The following is a 25,291-nucleotide window of genomic DNA, read 5'->3' on the forward strand; positions in this document are numbered from 1 at the left end:
TGGAAGGGGGAAGTTGTGGTATTGAAGTGCAATTATGACTCCAGTTGTAGTATTTGGGTTTTTTAAAAGTAATAAGTTCTTTGAGGAGCTACATTATCCTGGGTTTATAGTGCAGGAAAAAAAAGTCTGTTTATTCTGTTTCCCTAATCTTGCCTCAAACAAGAAGCTACAGAATATTTGCTTAAGATTTGATTGCTTCAGAATTAAAACCTTAAGGGGTGTTGCATAAAGGAGCTGGATATTTTTTATTACCCCTCTAATAAGAATTTTTTCTGGGTATCCATGTAGTTTAAAATAAGTACTTACACAAGCAGAGAATGAGCCTGGCTTACTTGTAAAAAGAAGGTATTTAATTCATACAACTTTCGACTGGAAGGAGGGACTGAAAGAAGTAATAGAAGGTAGGTTGGGGTAAAGAGTTTGAAACTGCAAGATTAGGGAAATGGAATAAACAGTTCAGGATAACAGGAGGACATTTGTAGTGTATGGGAAGGTGACAAATTATTTTAAAATATGCTTGTAGGGCCTTTCCTGTCACCTAGCTGCATTCATTAGAATCCAAGAAGATGCTAAGATGTGGACACAATTTAATATAAACTGAACTGCTGAAACGCCTGTGGTAGCATCCCACCTGTGGGGAAAAAGTGAATAAAACAAGAATAGTGCATGCATGGTGCCTTAGAGGCTGGGCAAGCCAAAAGTGAGGGGATGGCTCATTGGGAGGAGGGAGGTTGAGTTGCAGACAGTGTATATCAAATGGGGTTTTGCACAGTTATCTTGGGTGACATATAACCTATGCTCCTGCCTGTCACTGTGCTCCTCAGCCATTGTCTGCTGACAGAGTGGCAGCAGATGTCACTCACTCAGTAGATGTCACTGCTTGTGTCCCTGGCTGCACAGCCCGTGAACATGCAGTGACAGTATTGCAATCAGAGGTGACGGACACATGTCCAAATGTTTGGAGACGCTTTCAAACATAAAATAGGAGTTTAAATATAGCAAGTGGTAGTTGTAGCTTGAAACAGATGATGCATTTTTATTCCATTTGTGTATATTTAGAATGTTCTCTCTTGTTAATTTGCATAATTTCTCTAGATTCTGAATGTGCTTGGGTGGGCTTTGCCAGTGTACTTCAAATGGAGGGACCTGTTCTGGTTGAGTCATGGCTGTTTGACAGGAAGGGTGCAAATTAATAGACTGCTTTTCTATATGTAAAAGCCTTAAAGGGAACTTGTGTTACTTGGAGGAAAGGTGGCAGGTGACAAAACCAACTTTATGCTAAGTACATTGAAGTAAATTTATCCAGGACATGAATGTGACTGTCCAGTCTACTGCTTGCAGTAAGTGCACTAGCGTTGAGGGGAAAAAAAAAAAAAAAAAAAAAAAACCCAAAGACTAAATATGCAGATACGATTACTAGAAAATACATTGAAAATGCAGTCTTATAGAAAAACCTGCCTGGGGCTCAGGAAACCTGAATTCAGCTGGAGGGTATGGAGACAGGAGAAACTAGATGACTCAGCCCTAATCCTACCATTTAGACTGCCTTTGTTTAGAGCCTGGCTAGCTAATTAGTGGTTTCTCTCTTAATTGAGTTGCATAAAATGCTTGCTGTCTAAGGCAAGATTTAGTGTGTGTGTAACAGTGTATAATTTTTTTAAAAATTATTTTAACATAAAATTTTATGAAACTAGCTAGAAATCTTTTTACACTGTTATCCATGAGGGAGGTCTGCAGCCACAGCTCAGGCTTAAGATAAAAGCACAGCTTAAGATAAAATTAATAGTGCTGAGGTTTTTCTTATATGTAAGATACATTATTGTGATGCATTCTTCTACTGAAACTTTGAATTTCCTCTCCAACATTTCTGCTTTGTTACCTTCTTTCCAAAGGTTTGTAGAAACCTCTTGAGCTTTAGCAATGCAGAGCTGCTGTTTGCAGTAACATAGCTCTCTGTGACCTTCTGAGTCCCCTTCTTGCGTGCTTGAATACATTCCTCTCGCATTATTTTTGGTTATGCTGCAACTAACCACCAGTCTAGAGCCAAGAAAGTTCTGCTCTTGGTTTCTGTGTGTGCTCAGAGTGTACTGTGTAAATGGGCATGCTTTTGGACTGTACCCAGGCTTCTGAGTAAGGTTGCTGCCCTTCACCTGAAATAACTGTACTGTTGCTCCCTACCCCTCTGAGTGAGATATGCACTATGAAACTCTTCTTGCCAGTTAGCTGCATCAGACTTTGCTCACTATAGCTGTTATTTCTCCACTGTTGCATTGCATCCTTAGTCATTTGAATTTTATTCTGTCTTTACAATGTCTCAGTAGTATCTGGACTCCAAAACCTGAAAACTGCACAAATAATTATGAACTATTGCAAAATTGTTTATTTTGTGTGATTTTTGGAAGCTGTGAAATTGCATGGTGCTATTCCGACATATAAGGGCTGCAGTATACAGAGGTTGCCTAGAAGTAACAACTCTTTGAAATGCTACACTTAATCCTAAACCAGATACTCTTTCTTTGCACTGTGTTGAGCAGAGGTAAGTCATCCTAATTCTACAGAAGGAAGGTAGCATGACCTGAAATTTGTAGGGTTTTTTGAGTTAAGCACAGTGTAATATTTTACAGCCCTTACTTCCTCATAATGTGTCATTAAACAGCAAGTCTTGCTTATCACTCTCTTAGTCTGCAATTCCCTATCGTGCTAAGCTCAGTGTAGATTGCTTCCTCTGAACTTTGCTCTGGATGGAGATAGGTATTTCTAAAGACAGTAATCCTTTAACTTTTCCCTGTTTGCTTGTAAATACCACAGAACTAGTATGCATGAGACTTTTCAGTAAGAAGACTCGGGCCTCTTGAAGGCTCTTCACAGTTTCTCAAATCACTTTCTTCTTCAGTAGTGTTGAGAATTACTCTGTTTGAGTAACCAGTATTATTGCATGTTTCTTTAGAGAGAATAGCCTCACTAGTATGTAAATAGAGTCAAAAGAGCCAGTGCTCTGACCAGTACTTATTTGGAGACTGGAATTGCATGATTTCTCCCTCCCCACTGGGCTACCATACTGCCCTTGAAGTTGGATGAGCTGGCAAATGCTTGTACAGAGTCCCAAAACTATTAGTTTCTTTAAAGCATCTTGCTGGTGTGGGCTGATAATGTTTCTCAGTGTAGGAGAAAGGTGTTTTGTTTATTGCCTGCTGCCTACCGGGTAATTACTTGCTTATTTAGCTCTCTTTAGAGAGTTGCTGTTCAGTTACCATGCACGTATGAATGACAAGTTTGGTCTAGTTGTGTCATCCCAGGTTCTGCTGACATCTTTCTCTGCTTTTTATATCTGTGTTTGCTGTAAAAGCCCTGTGCAGTTAAATAATGGGTAGAAGGCTCCATCTGAAATGCTGCTTTTCCTTAAACTTCCTCAAGTGATGTGTGTTCCATTATACCTGTAGACTATTTATGGTCTTAAAAAAATGTTACACATTGAATTCAGACAGCTTTGTGCAGTTAGATCTTGAAAATATATGGTGACAAGTTCCGCTGTTTTTGATTCACTATTAGAAATGGTTTACCATTGTATTTTTTCTTTTTTTTTTCTATATGTTTTCTGGATAACTCTTTTTCAAAAACCTTTTCATTGTCATCCCCCCTTGTCTGTGAGGGCACGAAGGAAGCCTCTGTACCAGGGGAGTTACTTGCAATGGAGAACTTGGCCAGCATGTAGCACTTACCTTCCTCTACCACTGAGGCTTGTGATGCTCCAGCATTATGTAAATGAGAGGTCTGGAATAATGGAGAGCTTGAATCTATTCCAAGTGTTAGAGCTCTCTGCTGCAACCAGATAGTCTTGCTGTATTCTTGCTGAGTAATTGAGAATGTTATTTAGTCTTTAAATTCATTGAGCATGCAACCACCATTCTCACAAAAAAGTTCTACAGTAGTACAATGGAGTCTGCAGTAGTGCCAATAGGTATTGGACTGGAAAGGTTTTATTCCAGGCAGAACTGCGGCAGAGTCTTTATTTGTAAATAAAATGAGAACTATATAGGCACATTTAATATTTTTTTTCTAGACTTCATACATAAGACTGTTTCCATTCTTTTTGAAGTATTAGTCTTGTTTTGAGCTTGCACAAAATTTTTTAGAAAAAGAGAACCGAACACTTAAAGCTCTTTTTTCATTAGATCTTAAATTTACAAATGCTTAATTTTTATCTTAAACCTTATAAATATAAATGCTAATTAAATGTGAGTTCATTATTAAATGTAAGATTTTGATTTCCAAACAATCCTGCTTTCTCTCTAATGGATAATCATTTTCAGCTCAGTCAGTAATTTCAGCTGCTCAATTTCTCTCAACAGCTACTGTAGGCAAAATGTGTGAATAAATACATCAAAGATATACAACTAACTGCCAGAATAATTCTGGGTCTTATCTTCCTTATAGATTACTCTATTAATATATTCACTTCTGATCCTTTTAAAGCTGAAATAGTTGTGTATTATAAGTGTTGTGACTTCAAACATTGGCAGAACTTGAAACAGTAAAGCTTACAGGAATTATTACAGCATGTGTGGAAGAGCAGCATGCTTTCATCTTACATTATGACAAGTCATGAATCATCTAGAGAAATAACCACATAGTTTGATCACTACTTATTCATGCTTAAGAGTGCTACTTTCCTCCTACTACTAAACCAAATGTGATTGGGCTGATCCATATGCAAGTTTTTAAAATATAAGTCAACCTTTTCTACTTCATAAAATTACAAGATGTATTGAGACGTTTCTTGTACCAGAAATACATTGCTCTTGTATCACTAACTAGATTGTTTCTTAGACTTTAAACCCTGTTACCATTTCCATAGAGGTACTACCATCACAGCATGATTAAATGTTATATCTTTTCTGAACTTTTATTATTTCTCCCCCAGTCTGGCCCCTGCTGCCCTTCATATTCATTCTTTGTTTTAGCACAAGTAATCTTACAAGATTTTTATCTTCTCTCAGACTTCCATCTCTGTTACCTTTAATTAAGTTCTTGCTGAACTGGTGGATCTCCCTTCTTGCTTTCATGGTCTCCTCCTTCCCTTCTTTTCTCATATTCCTCTGCTACCTTGCCTCTTCCTTTCACAGTAATTAAGTTATTTCTTTTTATTGGTCAGTGACATTCATAGATGTTTCTAATCATCATAACTTAAAATAGGCACAGTTTCATTCTAGATATTTTCTTGGCAGAGCTTTAAAACACAAATGTGAAGTGGTGCTGTTGATGAAATTGTGGGATAGCTGGTTGTGTGGCAGTCTGCTCCTATTTTGGTGTTGTAGACCGAAGGAGCAATGCCTTCCGTAGTTTCTGCTTTCTTGTAGTATCCTAGGTTCTGCCTTGAAAGTGTATGAATGTAGTTTTAAGGCAGCCTGCTCTCAGGCAGTATTATAATATCATGGTTAATGAAGTTGTGGTTTAATATGGTTGGTGGCTACTTCTAAATTACATAAATTCTCCAAACAGCTTCATGTACAAGATAAACTATAACTGCTTACTGGTCAGCTTTTCTTTCTTAAAACTAGAGGCAAAGGAAGAGCACTGTGCTTTTGAATGTTTGTTTAACACCAGTTGATAAATATTTTTCTACTCACTGTTCTATTAAATGCAGGGGAAGGAAAATAGACTAAAAACTAACTCCCCTTTTAATGGACATCTTTGCAGGAACTTGATTTGACAGGAGGTGGCTTTTTTCCCCTGTAGCTGTAGATTATTTGTATGAACAAATAATCTCTCTGTGTAGTAAATGTGTTATTTTGAAGTCAAATACAATGCAAAACAAATCTGGTTAGCTTATGTAGATAGTGTGAAACATCAAAGTTGGGTTGCTTGAATTGCTGAATCTGTGTTCTTGTAGTTTTCATTTGTGGTCAGTGGAACCATGTAGCCATGCTTGTAAAATATGTGTGAGAAACAAAAACATTTGGAGATCATGATAAAGAGCCAAGGTAAAGCAGAACTTGGAGATGAAAGGGTTTTCCTTGGTTTTCTTACATGAAACTGGTTGCTGGAATGAGTGGGGTTTCACTAGAATTACATATACTGTATAAAAGCAGCATGTAGGTTTGACATAGGAGGTAGCCCTGCTGTATTGCTTTGAAAGAAATAGGTAGGAATATAATCCGAAGATTTCCCCTCTGTCTTGTGTATAGAGATCAAGACAAAGAAAAGTGTGTTAATAACAAATAAATACTTTTTATCTTTTCTCTGCAGTAAAAGAAGTGGAAAACAAGCATTGCAGAATAATGAGGTAATTCTTTTTTCATGTCAAATATTCTTTAATAATTTTAAATAAATAGGATTTTTTAAAACTTTAAGTCCTATACTGTAGTTTAATCTTGGCTATGTGCAAATATGGTTTGAATGATACTCTCAGACATGCATTGGTGAAACAAATAGAAGAATCGGGTTAATCACAAGAGGCTGAAATTTGACTCCATAATGATAGATTCTTGATTTGCACAATGTCCTTTTTTATCTCTTATTGCCCTACGAATTCATAAGGACTAATGTTTTAAGATTTTCTGTATACATAGAAACAAACAGCTGTGCGTAGATTTGGTATAACTTGTGTTTATTTTTTATGTCAAATGAAAATGTATGGAACAAGATGTTGACTCTGTCAGTTTCTAAATTAGAAACTACTTCAAACATCTGGTAGGAGGTTTGTCATTTCCCTGATCTTTTGTATGTCTGTTAATTCATTTATTTGAAAGGGATATACTGAATCCCTTTCTGCTAAGATTTTTGTTTCATAGTCAAATAAAACATGACAGTCCAAAAGGCAGAGTCTGTGATTCTGGTGTTACAATGGTGTGAATAGATTCCATTTACTTTCATCTTTGCTGAAAACTTAAAAAAAAAAAAGGCTTGCACTGGATAAATAGAAGGGTGTATTGTAAGCATTATGTTAGTTTCTAACACACCTTGACTGTATTATCTACCATAAACAATTATCTTTTGGATAGTTATACCTATTTGTAAAAACCTTAACTATTTTTTTTAAATTCCTACCCATTTTGAGTACAGTTGTGCTGAATGGCACTAACAACATAAGGGAAAAAACTTCTAGGCAAGAAGATACTGGAATGAATATAAGTGCAACACGGAAGTACAGAAATGGGGTGGGGCTGAATAAAGGGGAAGAACAGGTTCAACTCTCATATGTTTAGTCATTTGGAAATGTAACCATCAGACATTGTGTTAGTAATTTCTATTACAGGGAAGCAATAATGTGTGTAGGATCGTGCTTCATTACGACTGGACAGTAGACTTAGATGTTTGGATTACTTGGATTTTTGTGTAAATGATTTTTTATTAAAGTTTTGTAATCATCTACTGCATAGCATCCTAATTGGCTAGATTTTTATTTGTAGTTTGTGTTCACATAGATTTTTGAGAAGGATGGGGCTGTTGTTGACTTCATGCTATGAAAATTAGGTGTAGACTTCTTCATGGAGCATTCAGAGTGGATCTTTTTCAGGTTTCCTCTCTAAATTGTAATATTGATATAGGCGTTGATAGCATGGTTCACATGAGCCTTGGGTAGCAAAGGTAGCAGGATTATGTTGATTAGCTGGAACTTGTTCAAAGTACACATTTGCCCTTTTGGTCTGTTTTCAGGACTGAATTCTTCTGTCATGTCCTTACATGAAAGAAAATAAAAGAAACACAGGCCATTAGCTTTTAAAAAGTATTCAGGTTAGTCAGGACAGAAGATAGGATTATATGGAATGAACAAATGAAACTGACTCAAATAAAAGGTGTTTGGGTACAGCATGGGAGGGTTTTTAAGACTTATAGATATACCTAAGCAGGAGTGTGTTGCACCATTTTGTAGAAGTAAAGCAATAAAAATTCTGGTTTACTTGAAGCAAGTTTGGGCTGTACAGTCAAAGAGCTTAAACCATTGATTGTCTGGACAAATAATGGAAAGCATTTTTAAAAATACTGGCTAATGGTGTCTTTTAGAGACAAGCAATGTTAAGAGATGTTTGCATTACAACTTGCACTGGGATGTACTTTAGTGCTTTGGTCTGTATTGTTTGTTTATCGTCTTTAACACAGAATTTAAATAAAAAGTATTTTATACTGTAGCAGTTACTTCCTATTGCAGTTTGTTTTGATAGTTCCCAATTCCTTATTTAACTTGTCTGAACAAGTCTTAAGTTGGTGGGAAATACTGCAAATTCTGCAGAAGGACAGTAGCTGTAAATGACTTGGGTAGAGCAAATATCAGATCAATGGTTCACTAATACAAAAAATTCTCACTTTTCTTGTTCTGTTCTGTGTGCAGCAGAAAGAGGGAAAGAAGGAGCGAGCAATGGTGGACAGAGTGTTTATTGCACGAATATGTCGAATCCTGAAAATAATGGTCCCTAGAACACTTTGCAAAGAGGTAAGCATTGCCTGCAGTAATAAATAAAGAAATTAGGCTGGAGTCAAGTGTCTTGAAATTACATCAGAATTTAAACAACTGCATATACATTATTTAAATAGGACTAAATTGCACTGTGTATTTTAAAATAGCAGTGTAATAATATAAAAGTCTACGTTATGCTCAGTTGTTTTATCACTAAAGGTTCTGTTTTCAATTACAAGATAAGCCATTTATTGTCAGCTGGTAACTACTGTTGTAGCATAACTTTTAAAAGGGCATCTGGGTTTATCTTTTACAAGGCAGTACACTTCTCCTTCTGTCTGCTTCCTGTCTTTAAATAGGATGCAGTTTATTCATTATTTTGGTTTAGTAACTTGCATCTAGGCCGACCTGTATTAGAAAATGAATTTCTCAAAAATTCTCTTCAGCATCATTTCAGGAAAGCTACTCACTGTAGAAATCAATGCCTCCATCCTTCTCAGGCTTTCCAGGGCACTTCTAAAAGAAAAAAGATCCAAAGCATTAGTTGAGCTCAGAACTTAAGCAATGAAATGTAAGAACTTAAATGTACATCAGGCACAAGAGCAGTGAATTGTGATGTCCAGAGTGTAGAATGGGGACCTTCAGTAGCTTGGCTACAAAAAGGAGGCGCATAGAAGGTAGAAGCATGGATGGAAGCTCACACAGCTAGCCTTTATCAGCTTCAAAAGGTCAGGGCCATTAGAAGAGGTTACAGATAATCCCATAAAAACTCAAACCTTTCTCTCATGTAGGAAAACAAGTTTACTGGTCAGCCTGACCATATTCCAGGCAGGACTGTGAGAAAAACTTCTGTTTTAGACTGTAAGCTAACTCTGGTCACACAAGGGACAAAAAAGTGATTGCAAGCAGCCTGGATTTACCAGTGGTAGATCATGCCTTGCTAACCTGATTGCTTTCAGTGATGAGAGAACTGACTGTGTTTATGGATAAGTGAAGAACAGAGGACATAGAATACTTTGATATCATGTCTCCCTTAATACACTGACAGCCAAACTGAATTGGCTGGGTGACTGAACAGTGAAATGTATGGAAAACTGTCTTCACTGTTGGTCTGACTGGAGACTGGTTACTAGTGGCCCTTTTCTGAGTAGGGAGTTGACGTAGATGATGTTCAGAGGTCTCTTGCAACCTTATGGCAGAAAGGTGTCTCAGAATAGCAGTAACTTCTTTATTTCTGCAATTCTCCATCTTATAATGTGTGTCCAGTATATGTATCAACCAAATACAGCTCTTTAAAAGGCAAACTTTCACCATAAAAATGTAGTTCAGTACTTTACTTAAGGTATTGTACATTAATGTGTTTCCAGCAAAGTATGTAAATATTACATTAGCTAGGGCAGCAGGGTAGTATTTTCTGTTAGATACAGCTGGATGAGTTACTGAAAAATTGGTGAATTTTAGTCATTATTTAACTGTTACATTTGTGTGGTTGTACTAGACAGGTTATTTGCTGCTTATTGCTGTGATGCTGGTAGTCCGAACTTACTGTGATATTTGGATGATTCAAAATGGAACAGTCATTGAAAGGTACCTATGCGTTTGTTATTTTTAAACATTCTCTCATGTGTTTAACAGGAAAAGTTGTCTATCAGAATACATAGTCAGATATTTTATAGCTTGCTTGTTTAAAATTGTTGGAAAACTGGTGTAGTTGCTATTTGGGAAGGGACCACTATATTTTGGTAAATATATTAAATTATTTTTGTTCATCAATAAAATTATTTTATTAAATTAATATTTTAAAACTATTTATTAAATATTCATTTGGTAACATTTTGTACACTGAAGACTCTAAATCTTGTTGATCTGAATGTTCAATAAGGTACATAATAGTGGTTATATGTCTTAAGTCTAAGACATGGTGTATGGCTATTAGGACTTTTATTTCTTCCCACTGAGCTGTTTACTCTTTAGATTTATTAAAACAATGCTTTCAGTCTTAATATTTTAGAAAGTGGTTTTTAGACCTCTGATTATTGCTGGTCTTGTTGCTAATTTAAGCAAATCACAATGTGTCTTGAACTGTGAATTCAAAATGATACTGTGTTTGAGGAGAGACATTTTGTGCTTTGTAGAATGGAAAGACTGCTTTGTTTCTCTTGTGAGAATCTGTGAAAACAGAGAAGGGAAAGAACTGGTCTTCTGTGACCATGAATTTTTGAGCCTTTAATGTGGGCATTTACAGAGCAGCAGATAGGAGATAACTGCTCAGTCTGCCACTTGCCACTTAGCTTACAGGAGTGTGTCAGACTGGATCCTACAGCTGATGCTACAGGTTTCCATGATGATTTTTTTTCCCCCCTCTGTGTAGTCCCCTGGGAATTTATCCACTTAAGTTTGTACTTCGTTATTTCTCTTGTAACTGACTCTTAGCTGGTGGTCATTTACAGTGCTATCATTGGCCGCAGCAGAAAAGATTTCAAGAAATACTTGTTCAACTTCATTGCTGCAATGCCTGCTGTAAGTGCTTTTCTTGTGCTGACCTATTAGTTCTAAATGTAAATTAAAATTTTGAAGAAAAGGTCTCTTAAAAGGAGTGTCTTAAAACCTATGGAAATTAGTTGTTTCACATACACATTCACATACACATCTTAAAACCTATGGAAATTAGTTGTTTCACATACAGATCGGTATGAAAGTGCATTTAATTTTCTGGCTCCGGTGTGTGGGAGACTTTATCAACATATTTCCTTATTGGTAGCAGCTGTTTTTTTAACAGCTATGTTTGAGTTTTCAGGTTAGTTTTGTTGCTGGCAATTTTGACTATAGGTTTGGGATTCTTTTGGCACCATTGAAGATGAAGATTTTTTTGTAGACTTTAATTTTTATATTCCTTACATTTTTCACAGATTTGTTATGCTTTCTTCCACACTTTTAACTTTCCTTCAGCTATTTGACAACTCTGAGCTGCACCAGTTAGAAATAATTATTGCTGTCTGGTTTGCAATAAACTTTAAAACTAGTTGACACATTTAAGGCAGTGTTTGTAAAGTGGTGGCTCTTTTCTAGAGCTTACGAGAAGAGCTGAAAATGTATAATACAAATGTATTTTATCTTAAGTGGTGAGGTCTACTGGGACCTGGAGACAGAAACCTAAGCAGTGGTCCTGTAGATACTGCCTGATTGGTCTTAGGTGTGTTTGTGACAGTCTTAACTTTAAGGGGAGAATTGTTCTGTTTGTAAGTGTTTACACAATTTATGCGGCAAATTGATCCAAGTATATTTGCTCTTGTTAGTTAAATATTGTTGTCTCTTATTTTAGATCTCTTTAGTAAATAACTTCCTAAAGTATGGTCTAAATGAGCTGAAACTCTGCTTCCGAGTAAGACTTACCAGATATCTCTATGAAGAATATCTTAAGTAAGTAACACCTTGTCTACAGATTTTAGAAGTTGATTCAAGTAATTTTAAATACATATTAAGAAGGTTGCAACTAACTTGCAGTTGAGGGTGAGTGGCATCCAGGTTCTATATGCCATAGTTACAAAGACAGTGAAGTTGGCTCAACTGGGGGACAAAATGCACTTCCATGATTGGGTCAGATTCCAAAGTACTTCAGGTGCCTTCATATGGTGAGGACTGAATTGGATGTGTAAGCTTGAGTACTGTCTTCTGTACTGAATTTTGGTTGTCAGATGTGCTATAGTAGAATGTGTGAGGGTTTTCTAAGTTCAATAGCAGCACAGCATGAGCCTGAGCTTCAGCTCAGACATCCTGGAGCCTAAATGCCTAAACAATCCTGCAGCATTTAATGTGGATTTAGTCAGGTAAAAGCACAAGCTATGTTGATTCCATACAGTAATGTTTGCCCTACTTAGCATCTCAGTTGTATGAAGCAAGGGTGTTCCAGTTATTTCAGATCCCAGGTAATGATTTTTTTTTTCCTGCCACTTAGCAATTCTTTTGTTTCAGAGCTTATACATACTACAAAATGGGAAATCTGGACAACAGAATAGCTAATCCAGATCAACTCCTTACACAGGATGTGGAAAAATTCTGTAATAGTGTAGTGGACCTGTACTCAAACCTTAGCAAGGTAAGTCTTTTGAGAGACAACTTTGAGTAGTAGCTGTAGACATTTAAGATGGGGATGTCAGCTCGCAACAATTACATGCATTTGTAGGTGGATTGCTTGGAGTATGGTACTAAAAAAATTGTTTATGATGCTAGATTTTTTCACACTCTTTGTGGCTTTCATAACCAAAGCACTGTTGTGAGTTGTTATAATTTGTATTAAATTTTCTTTAAAGAACATACAGCATTCTTTTGCAGATGAACAGTGATGACTTTGCTCTCTCAGGTAGATAGTTTTCAGGAGAAAAGCAATGGCTGGCTCTCAGTTACACAAATATTTTTGTGTGTAGGAAGGTGTGGTTGAATAAGCTTTTCCCTCTTTCTGGTATGAATTTTAAGGTGATTGGGTTGTGAATAAGAATACCGTTGACATTTTTAGATTAAATTTTTTTGATGCTATTTGTTTCATGCAAGCTGAGTATAAGTAAACTACAAGTTACTTTGTTCAAAACCTTCTGACTACAAAACCTGTAATTCAGCTGTTTTAGCTTACTGAGGGAGGTTATAGAACTTTGGTATAGTTCTCCTATCAGGGATGTAGCCAAAAATAGGCATTAACTATTCTTTCAGTATTTCTCATAATTACTTCAGTTAAATTTTTATGGGTTCTAGTCCACCTTTGATAAGTGAGCAGACTGTCATTACAGACCTAAAATAGCAAAGTACTCTTTTCATATGGTATGTATTTGATGATCATGATGTTTTTATGCTCAATTCTAGAGCCAGTGTTTTCAGGAAAAAGTCATGTGGCTGAGAATCCTTTTGTCTTAGCTTTTAGTTTGTATAATTAACTTGCCAGTATTGTAGTACAGAGCTGTAACTGTTTTTGGGGTGGTACATGGCTTCTGGGCTGTTTTATATTAGTTTTGTGTTTGTGTTTTAAGGCTTTTTTCCTATGCTTCTTACAGCCCTTCTTGGATATAGTTTTGTACATCTTCAAGCTAACAAGTGCAATAGGAGCACAGGTAAATTGAGTGTTTTTTTATAGAACTATAAGCACTTTTTCCTTCTTTGGTTTTAGCCTTGTACCTGTTTGGAATCTGAGGAAAACTCTAGGTGGTAGTTGCGGATTCCTAAATGATTTGAAGGGCTATACTAAAAACAGGCATTTACACCTAATGTTTTCTGTGCTTTGGTGCCCTCTATTTTGAGGCAAGCAAAATAAAAACCAGTATTTTCAGGCATTTGATCAACAATGCGAAGGACCAAGAAAGTTCTTTATTTTCTTCTAGTAGTTATTTGGAAATCCTATTTAGTGCAATACCCTTTTAACTGTTTATGTCTTGTATTAATTTAAAGGTGAAAACAAGTTTTCTGTGCAGCCTCTGTGAGGGGGAACCATTTCTTGCATTGAGCTGTAAGACTTGATAAGCCGAATAATTGCAGAATTAATTCTTCAAATCAGTGAAATGATGCATTACCAAAAATGTTCAAGAGTTGAAAAGGTGTAGCTATGGGTGACATATGGTGCAAGTTTTGTTGAGACAGTAAGGCTTAACTGAACCTTGGTAACTGTCTGTCTCAGATGTCTTTGTTCTGCTCTCTGTAGTAGTTACTTTCTGTGGTTTATGCCAAATTCAGTTTATGCCATTCCATGCTTCCGTGGTATTTAATCATCTGTCCTTCATCTAGGGGAACTTAGGATCCAGGACTGCTTGAGAGACCAGGAAACATGTATAGCAGACAAAGAGAGTAAAATATTGATTGCTGTGTGACACTTCAGCAAATGTAAAGAAAAAGAAGGAGGCGGAAAGGAGGGGAAAAAAATGAGAGGGTCCCAGTAAATCATTAATGAAATAAACTAGGACAGTAGGGGACAGGTCACACTGAGTGGTGATAAAAACCTGAATAGAAGGCTGGGGTGGGAAGGACATCTAGGGACAGAGAATTAGTAAAAATAGTGAAGTAGTATCTACAATACCAAAGAAGGTGACATGATGAGAATTGCATGTAATTGAACTGGCAACATAGACACATAGGAGGTGAGAACTAAGGGATTCATGCTTTCTGGGCACTTTGGATATAGATACTGTCATTTGAGACCACCTAAGCTTTTATTCTTTTTTGATATTCACAGGGTCCAGCTAGCATGATGGCGTACTTGATTATTTCAGGGTTTTTCCTTACACGTTTAAGGAGACCAATTGGCAAGATGACTATTGTAGAACAAAAGTATGAAGGGGAGTACAGATACGTCAACTCACGGCTCATTACAAACAGGTATGCACTTGCTTGGCTGCTGAGATATAAGTGACTATACTGTGGGGTAAGTGGAACTTGTGTGTTAAAATATACTTGGGAAGTAGGATGCTATCAGGTCTGAGCCAAGTGTCTGCATCTTTATGTACTGTAAAGTAATTTGTATGTGCATTATATTCCATAGTCAAGACTATGTGCGGTATAAATAATTCTGTGTTCTACTGTTGTGAAAAAGTACAAACTATTATTTCATAAAGTAACTGAAAGTGCTGTATTCATATTTTATGGCTGACTTTTTTCAAAAACTGTCTTTAACAAAATAAAGTTGCATTTTTTTTGTTTATTTTTAGTGAGGAAATTGCTTTTTATAATGGAAACTTGAGAGAAAAACAGACTATTCACAAGACTTTCCGTAAGCTGGTAAGCCTCTTTTATTTCTTAAAATATTTTAAGCAAAACCTAATTAATTCTATAGTGATGATTCATGACATGTATTCATAAAAATTGCCTTACAGTGGCTTGATGTTTTTGCAGCTACTTTCATTTGATTAAAAAATTAGTTGGTAGGCTATAAGCAGAGCAGTAGTTTCTGTTAGAATGGCCTTTCTCTTGCCACTTACCTTTGTCATCCACCACAATTATTGTTCTCACTGTTGAGTTTCATGTGTAGGTTGTTTTGATCACAAATGCAAGTCTTTGCCAGCAGGGACTCTTGTGCAGTGCTTACCACTCTTAGAGGCATGTTAATGTAACTGAAATACTGAAAAATAACTGTTTGGAACCAAATGTCTAATAAAAGATAATAAAACAGGTACTGGTAGTTTGAACTTCTTTCTTCTGTAACTTACCAGGTGGAACACTTGCATAATTTCATCCTGTTCCGGTTCTCTATGGGTTTCATTGACACTATCATTGCCAAATGTAAGTGTGTGTCAAGTGCTAATGGATTCCTATAAATAACAAAACAAACTTTTTACATAAGAAGTCTTTTTTTCTTACTGTTTCAATTAATGTGCAGCTTGATATTTCTTCTTAAACTGCAGACCTTGCCACTGTGGTTGGCTACCTGGTTGTTAGTCGTCCATTTTTGAACCTGTCTGATCCCCGTCATCAGAATAGCACTCATGCAGAACTTTTGGAGGTAAATAGACCAGAATTAAAACAACCTCTAGATCTTAAATTTTGTTAGTCCATGTAAAGAAACTTTCTTCTACTCTAGGATTACTACCAAAGTGGAAGAATGTTACTGAGAATGTCTCAAGCTTTGGGCAGAATAGTCTTAGCAGGCCGTGAAATGACAAGATTGGCTGGGTAAGATTAATTGTAAGAATCTTTCTCATCTCAATTTCAGAAACTGATAGTAGAATGCAAATGAGCTTATGTGTTTTGTTCCTTGCAGCATGCTAAAAATTCAGTAATTAAAAACATTTTATGGTGAAAATGCATCTGAAGATGTGCTAATTATGTCCACCAGAAATTTCACATCTTCATAGTACAAGCATGGAGTTCTAATGTATAGTTGAAACCTTGTCAAATGCACTTAAATCAATTATGTATTGATTATTTACCAAACTTTTTTTTACATTGTAAGAAGTAAAATTTGGCTATTACAAAAAAAGGAAAAGGAACTTTTAAAATATGGTGCATATTAGACAGCCTGGTGCAACTCTAAAATGTAAACATTCTGCTTCTGTGCTGGGTTGAATAACTTTGTCATTTTATCAGTTTGACAGAGTGCTTATTAGACCTTCTGTGCATGATTTTTCTTTATTTAAGTTTCACAGCTCGAATCACAGAATTAATGCAGGTTCTGAAGGACTTGAACAGTGGCAAATATCAGCGTACAATGATATCACAAGAAAAAGGTAAATGTGATATAATATGCAATATCTCATCTGTGTGTAGCATTTCAGTCACTAATACATTTTTCTTTATTTAAGATGGAGATAAAAAGCAACCTTTGTCTTTGATACCTGGATCTGGAGAAATTATCAACAGTGATAACCTTATCAAGTATGTTTGTGAAGTTTCCACAAGTTCAATATTTTTAATGTAGACTTTTTTAAGTCTTTCTCTCTGCGACCATTAATAGAGGTCTGAATACCCATTATTACAATTTGTAGTTCCTGTTGAACTTTATTTATTAGTAATTCCACCTCACACCCACTCAGAATTTCTGTTCTGTAAGCCAATCCTTATCCTCTCATATTACCAGAAGACATACTCTGCTCTCTGGACTTGGGGTTTTTGGTAACATTCCTACTGTCCTTTAGAATATGACTTCTCAGACCATCTTGTCTCCTCTTAGAAATATGTTAGTTATGGATTTTATTCCATTATATAATTCAACTGTAAAAATCAGGTTCATTTACAAAGTACTTGCTTTTAGTTCTGCATGCTTAGAAATTTTGTTGATGTACTTGTACATGATGTTCCTACATTCTTTGCAGTATGAGGAATGTGGCATTGACATAGTACTAGTACTTAAAAGCATAAAATGCAGCCTGTTAAAAGATCAGATAATTTGGACAGTGTGGAAAGCAGAGGAAGTAGAGGGGAAAGACAGGAAGGAAGGGGGAAAATAGGTGATATAGCTATTTTAATTCATAAAAAAAAAGGCAAGGGGGAGGTGAGCAGAGAAGTCATTCATTGCATGTTGTAGAACTAGTGAGATACCCTTCACTGCTACGTTTAAAATGCCATGCATCCTTAAATGTAGGTTTATATCCACAAGATGTTTTGGAGACCAAACGCTTAGAAGGATTCAAAAAACAAATTAAGGGGATAAAACCAAGCTTGTAGATGTTTAAAGCTAGGGTTTTAAGAACTTCCTTAGCTGTTAATAGTTGGAAACTGGGAGAGTGAATGAAGTACTGGTGAGGTGTTTCCAAGTGCCTTAAATCTCTCAAGTGAACACACAGTATTAGCTTTTTTTAGACAACTGTTGTTTTTTCTTTTTTAATTTTGCAATACATACAGGTTTGATCATGTTCCATTGGTGACACCTAATGGAGATGTTTTGATTGAAGACCTCAACTTTGAGGTAAGTTTTTTTAGTATCATAGGGAACAATAGTAATATAAAATTTTCAAGGGAAATTGATAGCTTCAAAGGTCATCCAATTTATAAGAAAAGTGCAAGCAATTTGTCATGTTAGTTAAAAAAAAAAAAAGAGGCAATAAGCTATTTTACCCAAAAAAGTTTGTATTGTTATAAGTGCATTTTATTCCAGCTGCAGTTGGTGCTAAACCAGTTGGAAAAAAACCCTGAATTTTGCTGGAAATTACTCATTTTAATGTCAGAAAGTAGTGTAGAAGCATATGATGATACTAGATTGTCTTATTGCTTGTAGAAACTTTCAGCAATACTTTCTCACTGCCATTTTATGTGCTGCCTTTGCAATTTTAGGTTCGATCTGGTGCAAATGTGCTGATTTGTGGGCCAAATGGGTGTGGGAAGAGCTCCCTGTTCCGTGTTCTTGGTGAGGTAAGGGAACTTTATAAAACAAACAGGGGAGGATGCAAAGCATGTTTGTGATTGGACGTTTTTGTCAAGTTTTAATCTTTTTCCTTTTGCAGTTGTGGCCTTTGTTTGGTGGGCGTTTAACGAAACCTGTAAGAGGAAAGTTATTCTATGTTCCTCAGGTGAGACCAAGTACTTTACTGGACAATAATGTTCTCTTTCTTTGTACTTTGACTATGTTAAGAAATATTTGACATATCTTTTTGATTCTAATTGTATCTCAGAGACCATACATGACTCTTGGAACGCTCAGAGATCAAGTTATATATCCAGATACTTTGGAAGATCAGAAAAAGAAAGGGATTTCTGACCAGGTAATGATAATTAACCCTTGGTCTTGCTCAGGATGAGTAATGCTTCCAACTCAGAAATACTGAAACTGCTATGAAAAGCACTGCATTTAATAGGACTCTAATATTTACCAGGGTTGATAATGTTATGGTGTAATCCTTTATAGCTTTTTATATTTGTCATTCCTGTTTCCGTAAAAGGTGCTGAAGGAGTACTTGGATAATGTCCAGCTGGGTCAAATCCTGGAACGTGAAGGAGGCTGGGATAGTGTTCAGGACTGGATGGATGTACTCAGCGGGGGAGAAAAACAGAGAATGGCAGTATGTCTCAAAAGCATAAATGCTTAACAAATGCAGAACATGACCAAAAAATAAAATCTGAACTTAAAGCTATTTTTATTTATTAAATATTAGTATTTGACTTAAAAGAAACACCCAAAAATGTGAAATACCTAAATACTGAGAGAACAACTGAAAATAGGGGTGTTTGTACTCAAAATTTAAAAGGAAATATTGGTTTTTAAACATCCCTTCACCATGTCTTGTGTGCTTTCATTGTATAAACAGAATTTCTAAAATAATTGAATAAAAAAAGTATAAGATAATGTGCAGCTTTTGGATTTTCAGATTTCAGTGAGTACCAACTTAATTCCCTTTCCATAGTAGATTTTTGGACACTAATTCTTAGTTTAACTTCTAACACTGCACCATTGCTGGTAGTTCTGTATACAGTATCCCTTTTTTTTTGGTGTGCATTCCAGATGGCAAGGCTGTTCTATCATAAGCCCCAGTTTGCAATTCTGGATGAGTGCACGAGTGCTGTCAGTGTGGATGTAGAGGGCTACATTTACAGCCACTGCCGAAAGGTGAGCTCTTTGTTTCTGGAATTATCTCTCTGTACAGTAACAAGAAATGTAAAATAGTACAAGGTTCACTCTTCCTTACACTTAGTGCACGCTAAAATTTTTTTTTTTTAATCTGGAAAAAAGCTTAGAGGGGCATACAACTTTATGCACACTAGAATTCACTAATTATTTTGTAGTCCCAGGATAATTTAGATGTGCATTTATTCTCTATGATATACAGAGAACTCTTACTAATTGCTAAGTAACCTTACTTCTCCAGATAGAGTCTTAGAATGTCAAGTTAGGACCAAATAATCTAAAATTGTAGAATGCTTTCTTGTTCAAAAGGCTTCTTTTGGGCAGGGCAACAGAAGTAAAATGTTGGAAGTTGACATTTCCATCTATTTTGAAATATGAGATGCCAAGCACTCAAGGAAGATATGATGAAGCTAATTATTGCTTTGTGTTTCCTTGTCCTCTTAAACTCACCATTTCAAATCTCTGTAGTGCCATGTGAAATCAGTAAGGTGAAATTTCACACCCTAGTCTGGGAAAGGAAAGGGCTTGAAATGACATTAGTTACTAAGTAGCAGTATTCCAGAATGATAAAGGAGCAAAACTGAAGGAGCCCTCTGGAGTAGTGAATGAACATTAGGTGAGGACTCTGCAGAAGAAAAAGCATTATTTAATGAATTGATTTTACCATATTGGTATCAATACCCTGACAGTTTTTAAAGTCTATTTTTAATATGCTTCTTATTCTATTAACACGAATATTCATTTGTGCTTGCCAAGTGGCTAGTGCGTGTTGCTGAAAAAATAGAATTCCTGGTTAGGCTGTCCTTGCAGAAAGAAAAAATGTTATCTTGATTTATCATCAGAGTAATTTTGTCCTTGCTCCTACTGTTGGAGATGAATAGTAGGCTAGGTTGAAAAGAAACAAAGGAAAGTTATTCACTTTAAATTGTCACTCTTAAGTGTGTAATTGATTACTGCTTTTGTGGGTTTGGGATATTTTTGTTGTTAAAATTCCTTTATTCACCAGCTTTATTGTTTTACCTGCCTCCTGCCTTGCCTCTTTTACTCAGTTAATTTTATGTTTGACAAATCTTTAGGAGTAAAAGGATAGTGAAATCAATAAAAAATGATAAATCCCTCCTAACTGCTTCCCTCCCCACCCTGCCCCGCAAAATCTTGTAATAAAAGCTATATATGTATAGTGTTAATAATAGTCTGGAAATTTGTGGTTATGAATTTAAGATCTTCATCTGATACAATACTGAAAAACTGATAACACCTTAGCCATGAGAAAAATTAACTGTTTTGTGGGTATTTTTGTCATATAGGTTGGCATCACTCTCTTCACTGTTTCTCACAGGAAATCACTCTGGAAGCATCATGATGTATGTAATCTTAGCTTTATTAAGAATATTTCTGGGTTTTGTTGACTGACTGTGTGAAATGGACTTGGTGATTCGAGGTGTTATCATTTTACATCCTAATAGGTCATGTTCTGTTTGGGTTTTTATAAGGTTTTACTTTTCATCATCTCATTTTACTTTTTGAAATATTCTTATGCTTTCAGTTATGAAATGCTATCCCAAAATTTTAAATGTATCTATAAAGTTTGAGAGGCTTGCTTAAGTCTTTCTTAGACTCAAAAAAATCCTTGAACTAGAATTCAGTAAACAGCATGGGTTTTTTTGCTTTCATTATATCTAATACATTTATGCTTTAAAAAAATGTCTCTGAGACATGGACTTTCTTATTGCAAAGTAAGATTTTACTGTTTTTTTTTATGCAGACAGACTGTACCTGCGGATAAAAATACTGAATTCATACATGGGGATCAATCTGTGCCCTAAGTATATTAACACAAAACCCAAGAGAACAGCGTTAAGTCTAGATGTGGCTATTAGCGGACTCGTGTATGATATGCAAAAATGTAATTTGACATTTTTACAGAGGCAGGTGAATTTAATGATGTGTGAGGTGGGAGCAGCTTACCCTCTGAGTTTAAGATTTTTCTAGAACTTTTAAAATGTTTTTTAAAGATGTAAAAAAGTACTTCAAATATAATTTATTTAGGTCTTTACAGAGCTGGTAATTTTTAATTAATAACATATTTTGGTTTTTTTTCAGTTCTACTTGCATATGGATGGCCGAGGAAACTATGAGTTCAAGAAAATAACTGAAGACACAGTTGAATTTGGATCTTAAAGTCATGAACTGCACTGCTGGAGATTGATGATTACAGGACATACGTAGAATGTCAGACAATGTACTATAGAATTACTCAGCTTGTTAAGCATTTACTATTATGTAGGATATTGCTAATTGTGTATATGTTGGTGTAATTATTGATATGTACTAAGAATGTCCTTATTCTTGTGGTTTAAAAACCTGCCTAAATTAAATTGGGCTTAAATTAGTGTAACCTGATTCATCCTGGGATGCAAACCATTTGAAATCGGCTGATTTGACTTTTGTAGACCTTCTTTCCCTTCGGTGAAAAACCCTGTTAAAATTAGGGTTGCTACCTCTCTTGTTCCTGCAAAGCAGTCTTGGATTTTTGCTCTGTTCTATGCATGTTTCAGAGAGATCTCACACAGTGCAGGACATTGTCCCATCTTCAGATCTGTGCCCTGTTCAATTGAAAGAGCCTTTTCCTTGTCCAAGCCTTGTGATGTAGCCAATGTGCCCTTGCTGGAAAAGGATGAACTGAAACTAAAAGACAAAACAATTCCTTCTGGTGTTTAAAAAAAAAAAAAATAAGGTTGTTATATGCTGGGATTTGGATTCATCTTTAACATCTGTCTGTCCATGCAGTTCTCTCTGCAGCTCAGCTCCCATTCTCTCCCAGTTTAGCAAAAGCTTCATCCATCCTCTAGCCCACCTGTCCTTCTTCTGTCAGAGAAGTATTGTGGTAATGAAGAGTTGAGAGGAGGTTGAGGGAGGAAAGGGCCGACCCACAAGAAAAAAGAGGAGGGAAAGAAAAGTGATGATCCCTGTATCAAAGAAGCTCGTGAATGTTTTTAGCTCTGAAGAAATGAATTACTCTCACAAGAGGGAGCAGAGAAAAGAATGTGGGTCCAGTCATTCATCAAATCAGTAGAGGTTATAATGGGCTCAAAAATGTTAATTTGTGAAATAGCAGACAGTTGTCCTGTGTTTAGTCCTATAACACAGCAGTTACTTTTTCCACATTCCTCCTTTTCTCCCTCTTACAAAAAATGTGATGATCTTATAGTTTTAGCTGTCCTTCACGTCTAAATTTGAAAGCAAGTGATAATGGTACTCTCTGGTCTTCTGGACTGTGAAGCCTCAAACAATGCTTTCAGTCTTCATGTTTATTCTTTTATTGTCATGATGTTTCTTTATTTCCAATACAAATTGTTTACTGGTGATTCTGTGTTTTGTAAGGATCTCCAGTCCTTGCTGGTTTTCCTGTTCCAGCTTCCAAATCCCCTCAAAGGAACCAAACTCTTAAAATGGTTTACTGTAATTGTTTTTTCCATACAAATGATTACTGTGGTTGTCGTTTGACTTTGCCAAGCATAAATGCAGCAAGGTGTATTTTTTGATCAGGGAATAGGAAAGTATAATTCAAACTGAATTGCTGTTTAGGCTTTAAAACAAAAAAATTACAATATGTATGTTACAGTGAAGGTCTAGTAGTTTTTTAGTGTTCCATGTAAGATGTAATATAGGAATGCACTACATGAAGGCATGCATAAAATATGCAATACATCTGTACTTTGTGCATCTTTTATCAAGGGTTTAGATTTTAAAAAGCCCCTACTTTTTGTAAAATGAATATGTACTTGGATGCACTGCTGTCTGTTAATTTTTACCCAGTTTGATTAGTAAATTTCTTTCATGTTGAAATTGCTACCTGTTAATATTTTTCCTTTTATCATAGTTCCTGCCCCTACCTGTCAGTATTCTTTCAGAGTACTCAAATGCAAACAGCTATCCTGGTACAAGAATCTAGCAATTACAGTAGAATCTGAATATAATGCATCAATGAAGATCATAAAGCTTCTCTCTGAGGTACAGCATATTCAAGAGAATAAGGTACCAGAATAACTTTTGTGCTTGTTTTACAGGAAGGCAGATAGGTGCCTGATTTCACTAATCTCTTGGTTCTGTTTGTTCAGGTTCTCACATCAGCCATAACATAGCAGGTAGCAGCATGCTCTGTTGAGGTCGTAATTTTTTTTCCAAATGTAACCGTGGAAATAGAGATGCCAGATAGGTTGGTGTGGGATGGTGTTTTGGTTTAGGGTTTTTTTTTTTGATTGGAGTTCTCAGCACAAATGCAGTTTCTTCTCTTGGAAGGGATGTTTTAGTAGCCTTTTTGAAAGACAAAGTTCTTGAAACTGAGAAAGTTGCTATGATCTTTGTGATTAGGGCAGTCTTTTGCAGTGGAATAGTGAACTTGGGATACTTTAATGTGTTTTTAATCCTAACAACTAAAACCATACACAGCACACTTACATTGCCCCCAGCAGCCTATCCCAATTGTACTTTAGAATTTTACTGAATGTAACAGAATTTTGTGTAATCTTGTATTTATTTCTAAAACTAACAACAAGCAAACAAACAAATCCATCTCCAAAACCAAGGAGGAATATGTTTGCCTTTAGGTGCCATGAAGTTTGTTGAAACTGAGGATGCTGGTGTCTCCTTAGGGCCAGGATTTGGTGTTTCTAAACATACTGGAAGGAAAAAAAAAATATTCTTCTCTGCTTGATTGTAAGGGAGGCTTATAAAGAATATGTAAAAAATGATATTTCAGAATTAAATTCTTAAAAGGCCTTACATTAAAGTGTTTGAGACAGACTTGATCTAACAAGGGATTGTAAAAAAATCTAATGAAAATGTTTGAAGTCTCAGTTCTGTTGCAGAATTGCACTGTGATACTGTATTTTAGTTATGTTTCTTTAATAGCACAAATTGGAAGTTCATGAAATGGAATTCTGAACTATCTTAATGGACAACATACTGATGAATACTTTCAGTCTCAAATTGCTGGTGCTTTGAAGATGGTACTGGAAATAGTCAGATGGCTGCATTTCAACGGTGGGAAACATTCCTGTGTGTAAATACTGTAAAGTGTTTTGGAGGGGGAAATGGCGCTATGTAAATGTAAGACATTAAGTGCCTCTGAAATAATAATAAAAAAAAATCTAAAGACAAAATATATCTAGGCTTTTTATGTTTCTTAATGATGTGATTAGGAATTCTGTAATAATACAGTAAATGCATATGCAACAAATGCCAAGTTGTTCAATGATCTAATTGTCTTTGTGTTCAGCTTTGAAAATCTGCAGTGCTGTCTAAAATTTGCCCTGGAATCAGCCAGGTGTTGCCATCTGGTTTAGGCTTAACCAAGTACGAGAGCTCATTTCTTGAAGACACGTATTTAGAGCAATGGGTTTATAGATACATTAATCTGCTTAAAGTCTGCACTGAGATTGGCTCAGTTGGCTGTAGTGTGGTGCTAGTAATGTACAGGCCATTGACCTAAGAGCTGGGCTCTAATGATCCTTGTGAGACCCTTCCAGCTCAGAATATTCTGTGATCCTGGCCTCTCTCTCCTTTGTCTCCTGGCCACTTCTTTTCTCTTTGTTGATTTTAGAAGGGCCTGAATAGGATTAGCATAATATCACTATCTTGTGCGTGCTCCTTAATCTTTGTACTTTGAGGACAATAAGTTAATATTTCTCCACCTTCATTGTATTTGTATGCTTTAATTGTTTTCCTTTGTTGTGGTAGACATACCAACTATCAGGATACTTGAAACACAGTAGTGTAAAAGTGCAGCCAATATATGCTTGAATTGACTGATTTTTGAGTGATTAGTGTTTTCTAATGCTAACTAGTACAGATTTTTTCTTAAC

General features: G+C 35.9%; 1 protein-coding gene across 3 annotated transcripts in view; it reads left to right on the plus strand.

Annotated features, from left to right (window-relative positions):
- ABCD3 (ATP binding cassette subfamily D member 3) overlaps nucleotides 1-24,589 on the plus strand; it is a 28,223-nt gene extending 3,634 nt beyond the window's left edge. For 2 of the 3 annotated variants that reach the window (XM_021525818.2, XM_021525836.3), the window contains exons 2-23: nucleotides 6,247-6,283; nucleotides 8,330-8,431; nucleotides 9,894-9,982; nucleotides 10,846-10,915; nucleotides 11,718-11,815; nucleotides 12,368-12,491; nucleotides 13,438-13,494; nucleotides 14,607-14,749; nucleotides 15,079-15,148; nucleotides 15,580-15,649; nucleotides 15,772-15,869; nucleotides 15,948-16,039; nucleotides 16,505-16,593; nucleotides 16,669-16,741; nucleotides 17,708-17,771; nucleotides 18,137-18,214; nucleotides 18,307-18,372; nucleotides 18,475-18,564; nucleotides 18,742-18,861; nucleotides 19,302-19,406; nucleotides 20,732-20,788; nucleotides 21,528-24,589. In XM_021525818.2, coding sequence (XP_021381493.1) covers nucleotides 6,247-6,283; nucleotides 8,330-8,431; nucleotides 9,894-9,982; nucleotides 10,846-10,915; nucleotides 11,718-11,815; nucleotides 12,368-12,491; nucleotides 13,438-13,494; nucleotides 14,607-14,749; nucleotides 15,079-15,148; nucleotides 15,580-15,649; nucleotides 15,772-15,869; nucleotides 15,948-16,039; nucleotides 16,505-16,593; nucleotides 16,669-16,741; nucleotides 17,708-17,771; nucleotides 18,137-18,214; nucleotides 18,307-18,372; nucleotides 18,475-18,564; nucleotides 18,742-18,861; nucleotides 19,302-19,406; nucleotides 20,732-20,788; nucleotides 21,528-21,605 — 1,870 coding nt within the window. In that variant the 3' untranslated portion in view covers nucleotides 21,606-24,589. The remainder of the gene's footprint in view (nucleotides 1-6,246; nucleotides 6,284-8,329; nucleotides 8,432-9,893; nucleotides 9,983-10,845; nucleotides 10,916-11,717; nucleotides 11,816-12,367; nucleotides 12,492-13,437; nucleotides 13,495-14,606; nucleotides 14,750-15,078; nucleotides 15,149-15,579; nucleotides 15,650-15,771; nucleotides 15,870-15,947; nucleotides 16,040-16,504; nucleotides 16,594-16,668; nucleotides 16,742-17,707; nucleotides 17,772-18,136; nucleotides 18,215-18,306; nucleotides 18,373-18,474; nucleotides 18,565-18,741; nucleotides 18,862-19,301; nucleotides 19,407-20,731; nucleotides 20,789-21,527) is intronic. The other variant, XM_021525828.2, reaches the window with a different exon arrangement.
- Nucleotides 24,590-25,291: the final 702 nt, after the last annotated feature.

Source organism: Lonchura striata, chromosome 9 (assembly GCF_046129695.1).
Source record: "Lonchura striata isolate bLonStr1 chromosome 9, bLonStr1.mat, whole genome shotgun sequence".
NCBI classification, from domain to species: Eukaryota; Metazoa; Chordata; class Aves; order Passeriformes; family Estrildidae; genus Lonchura; species Lonchura striata.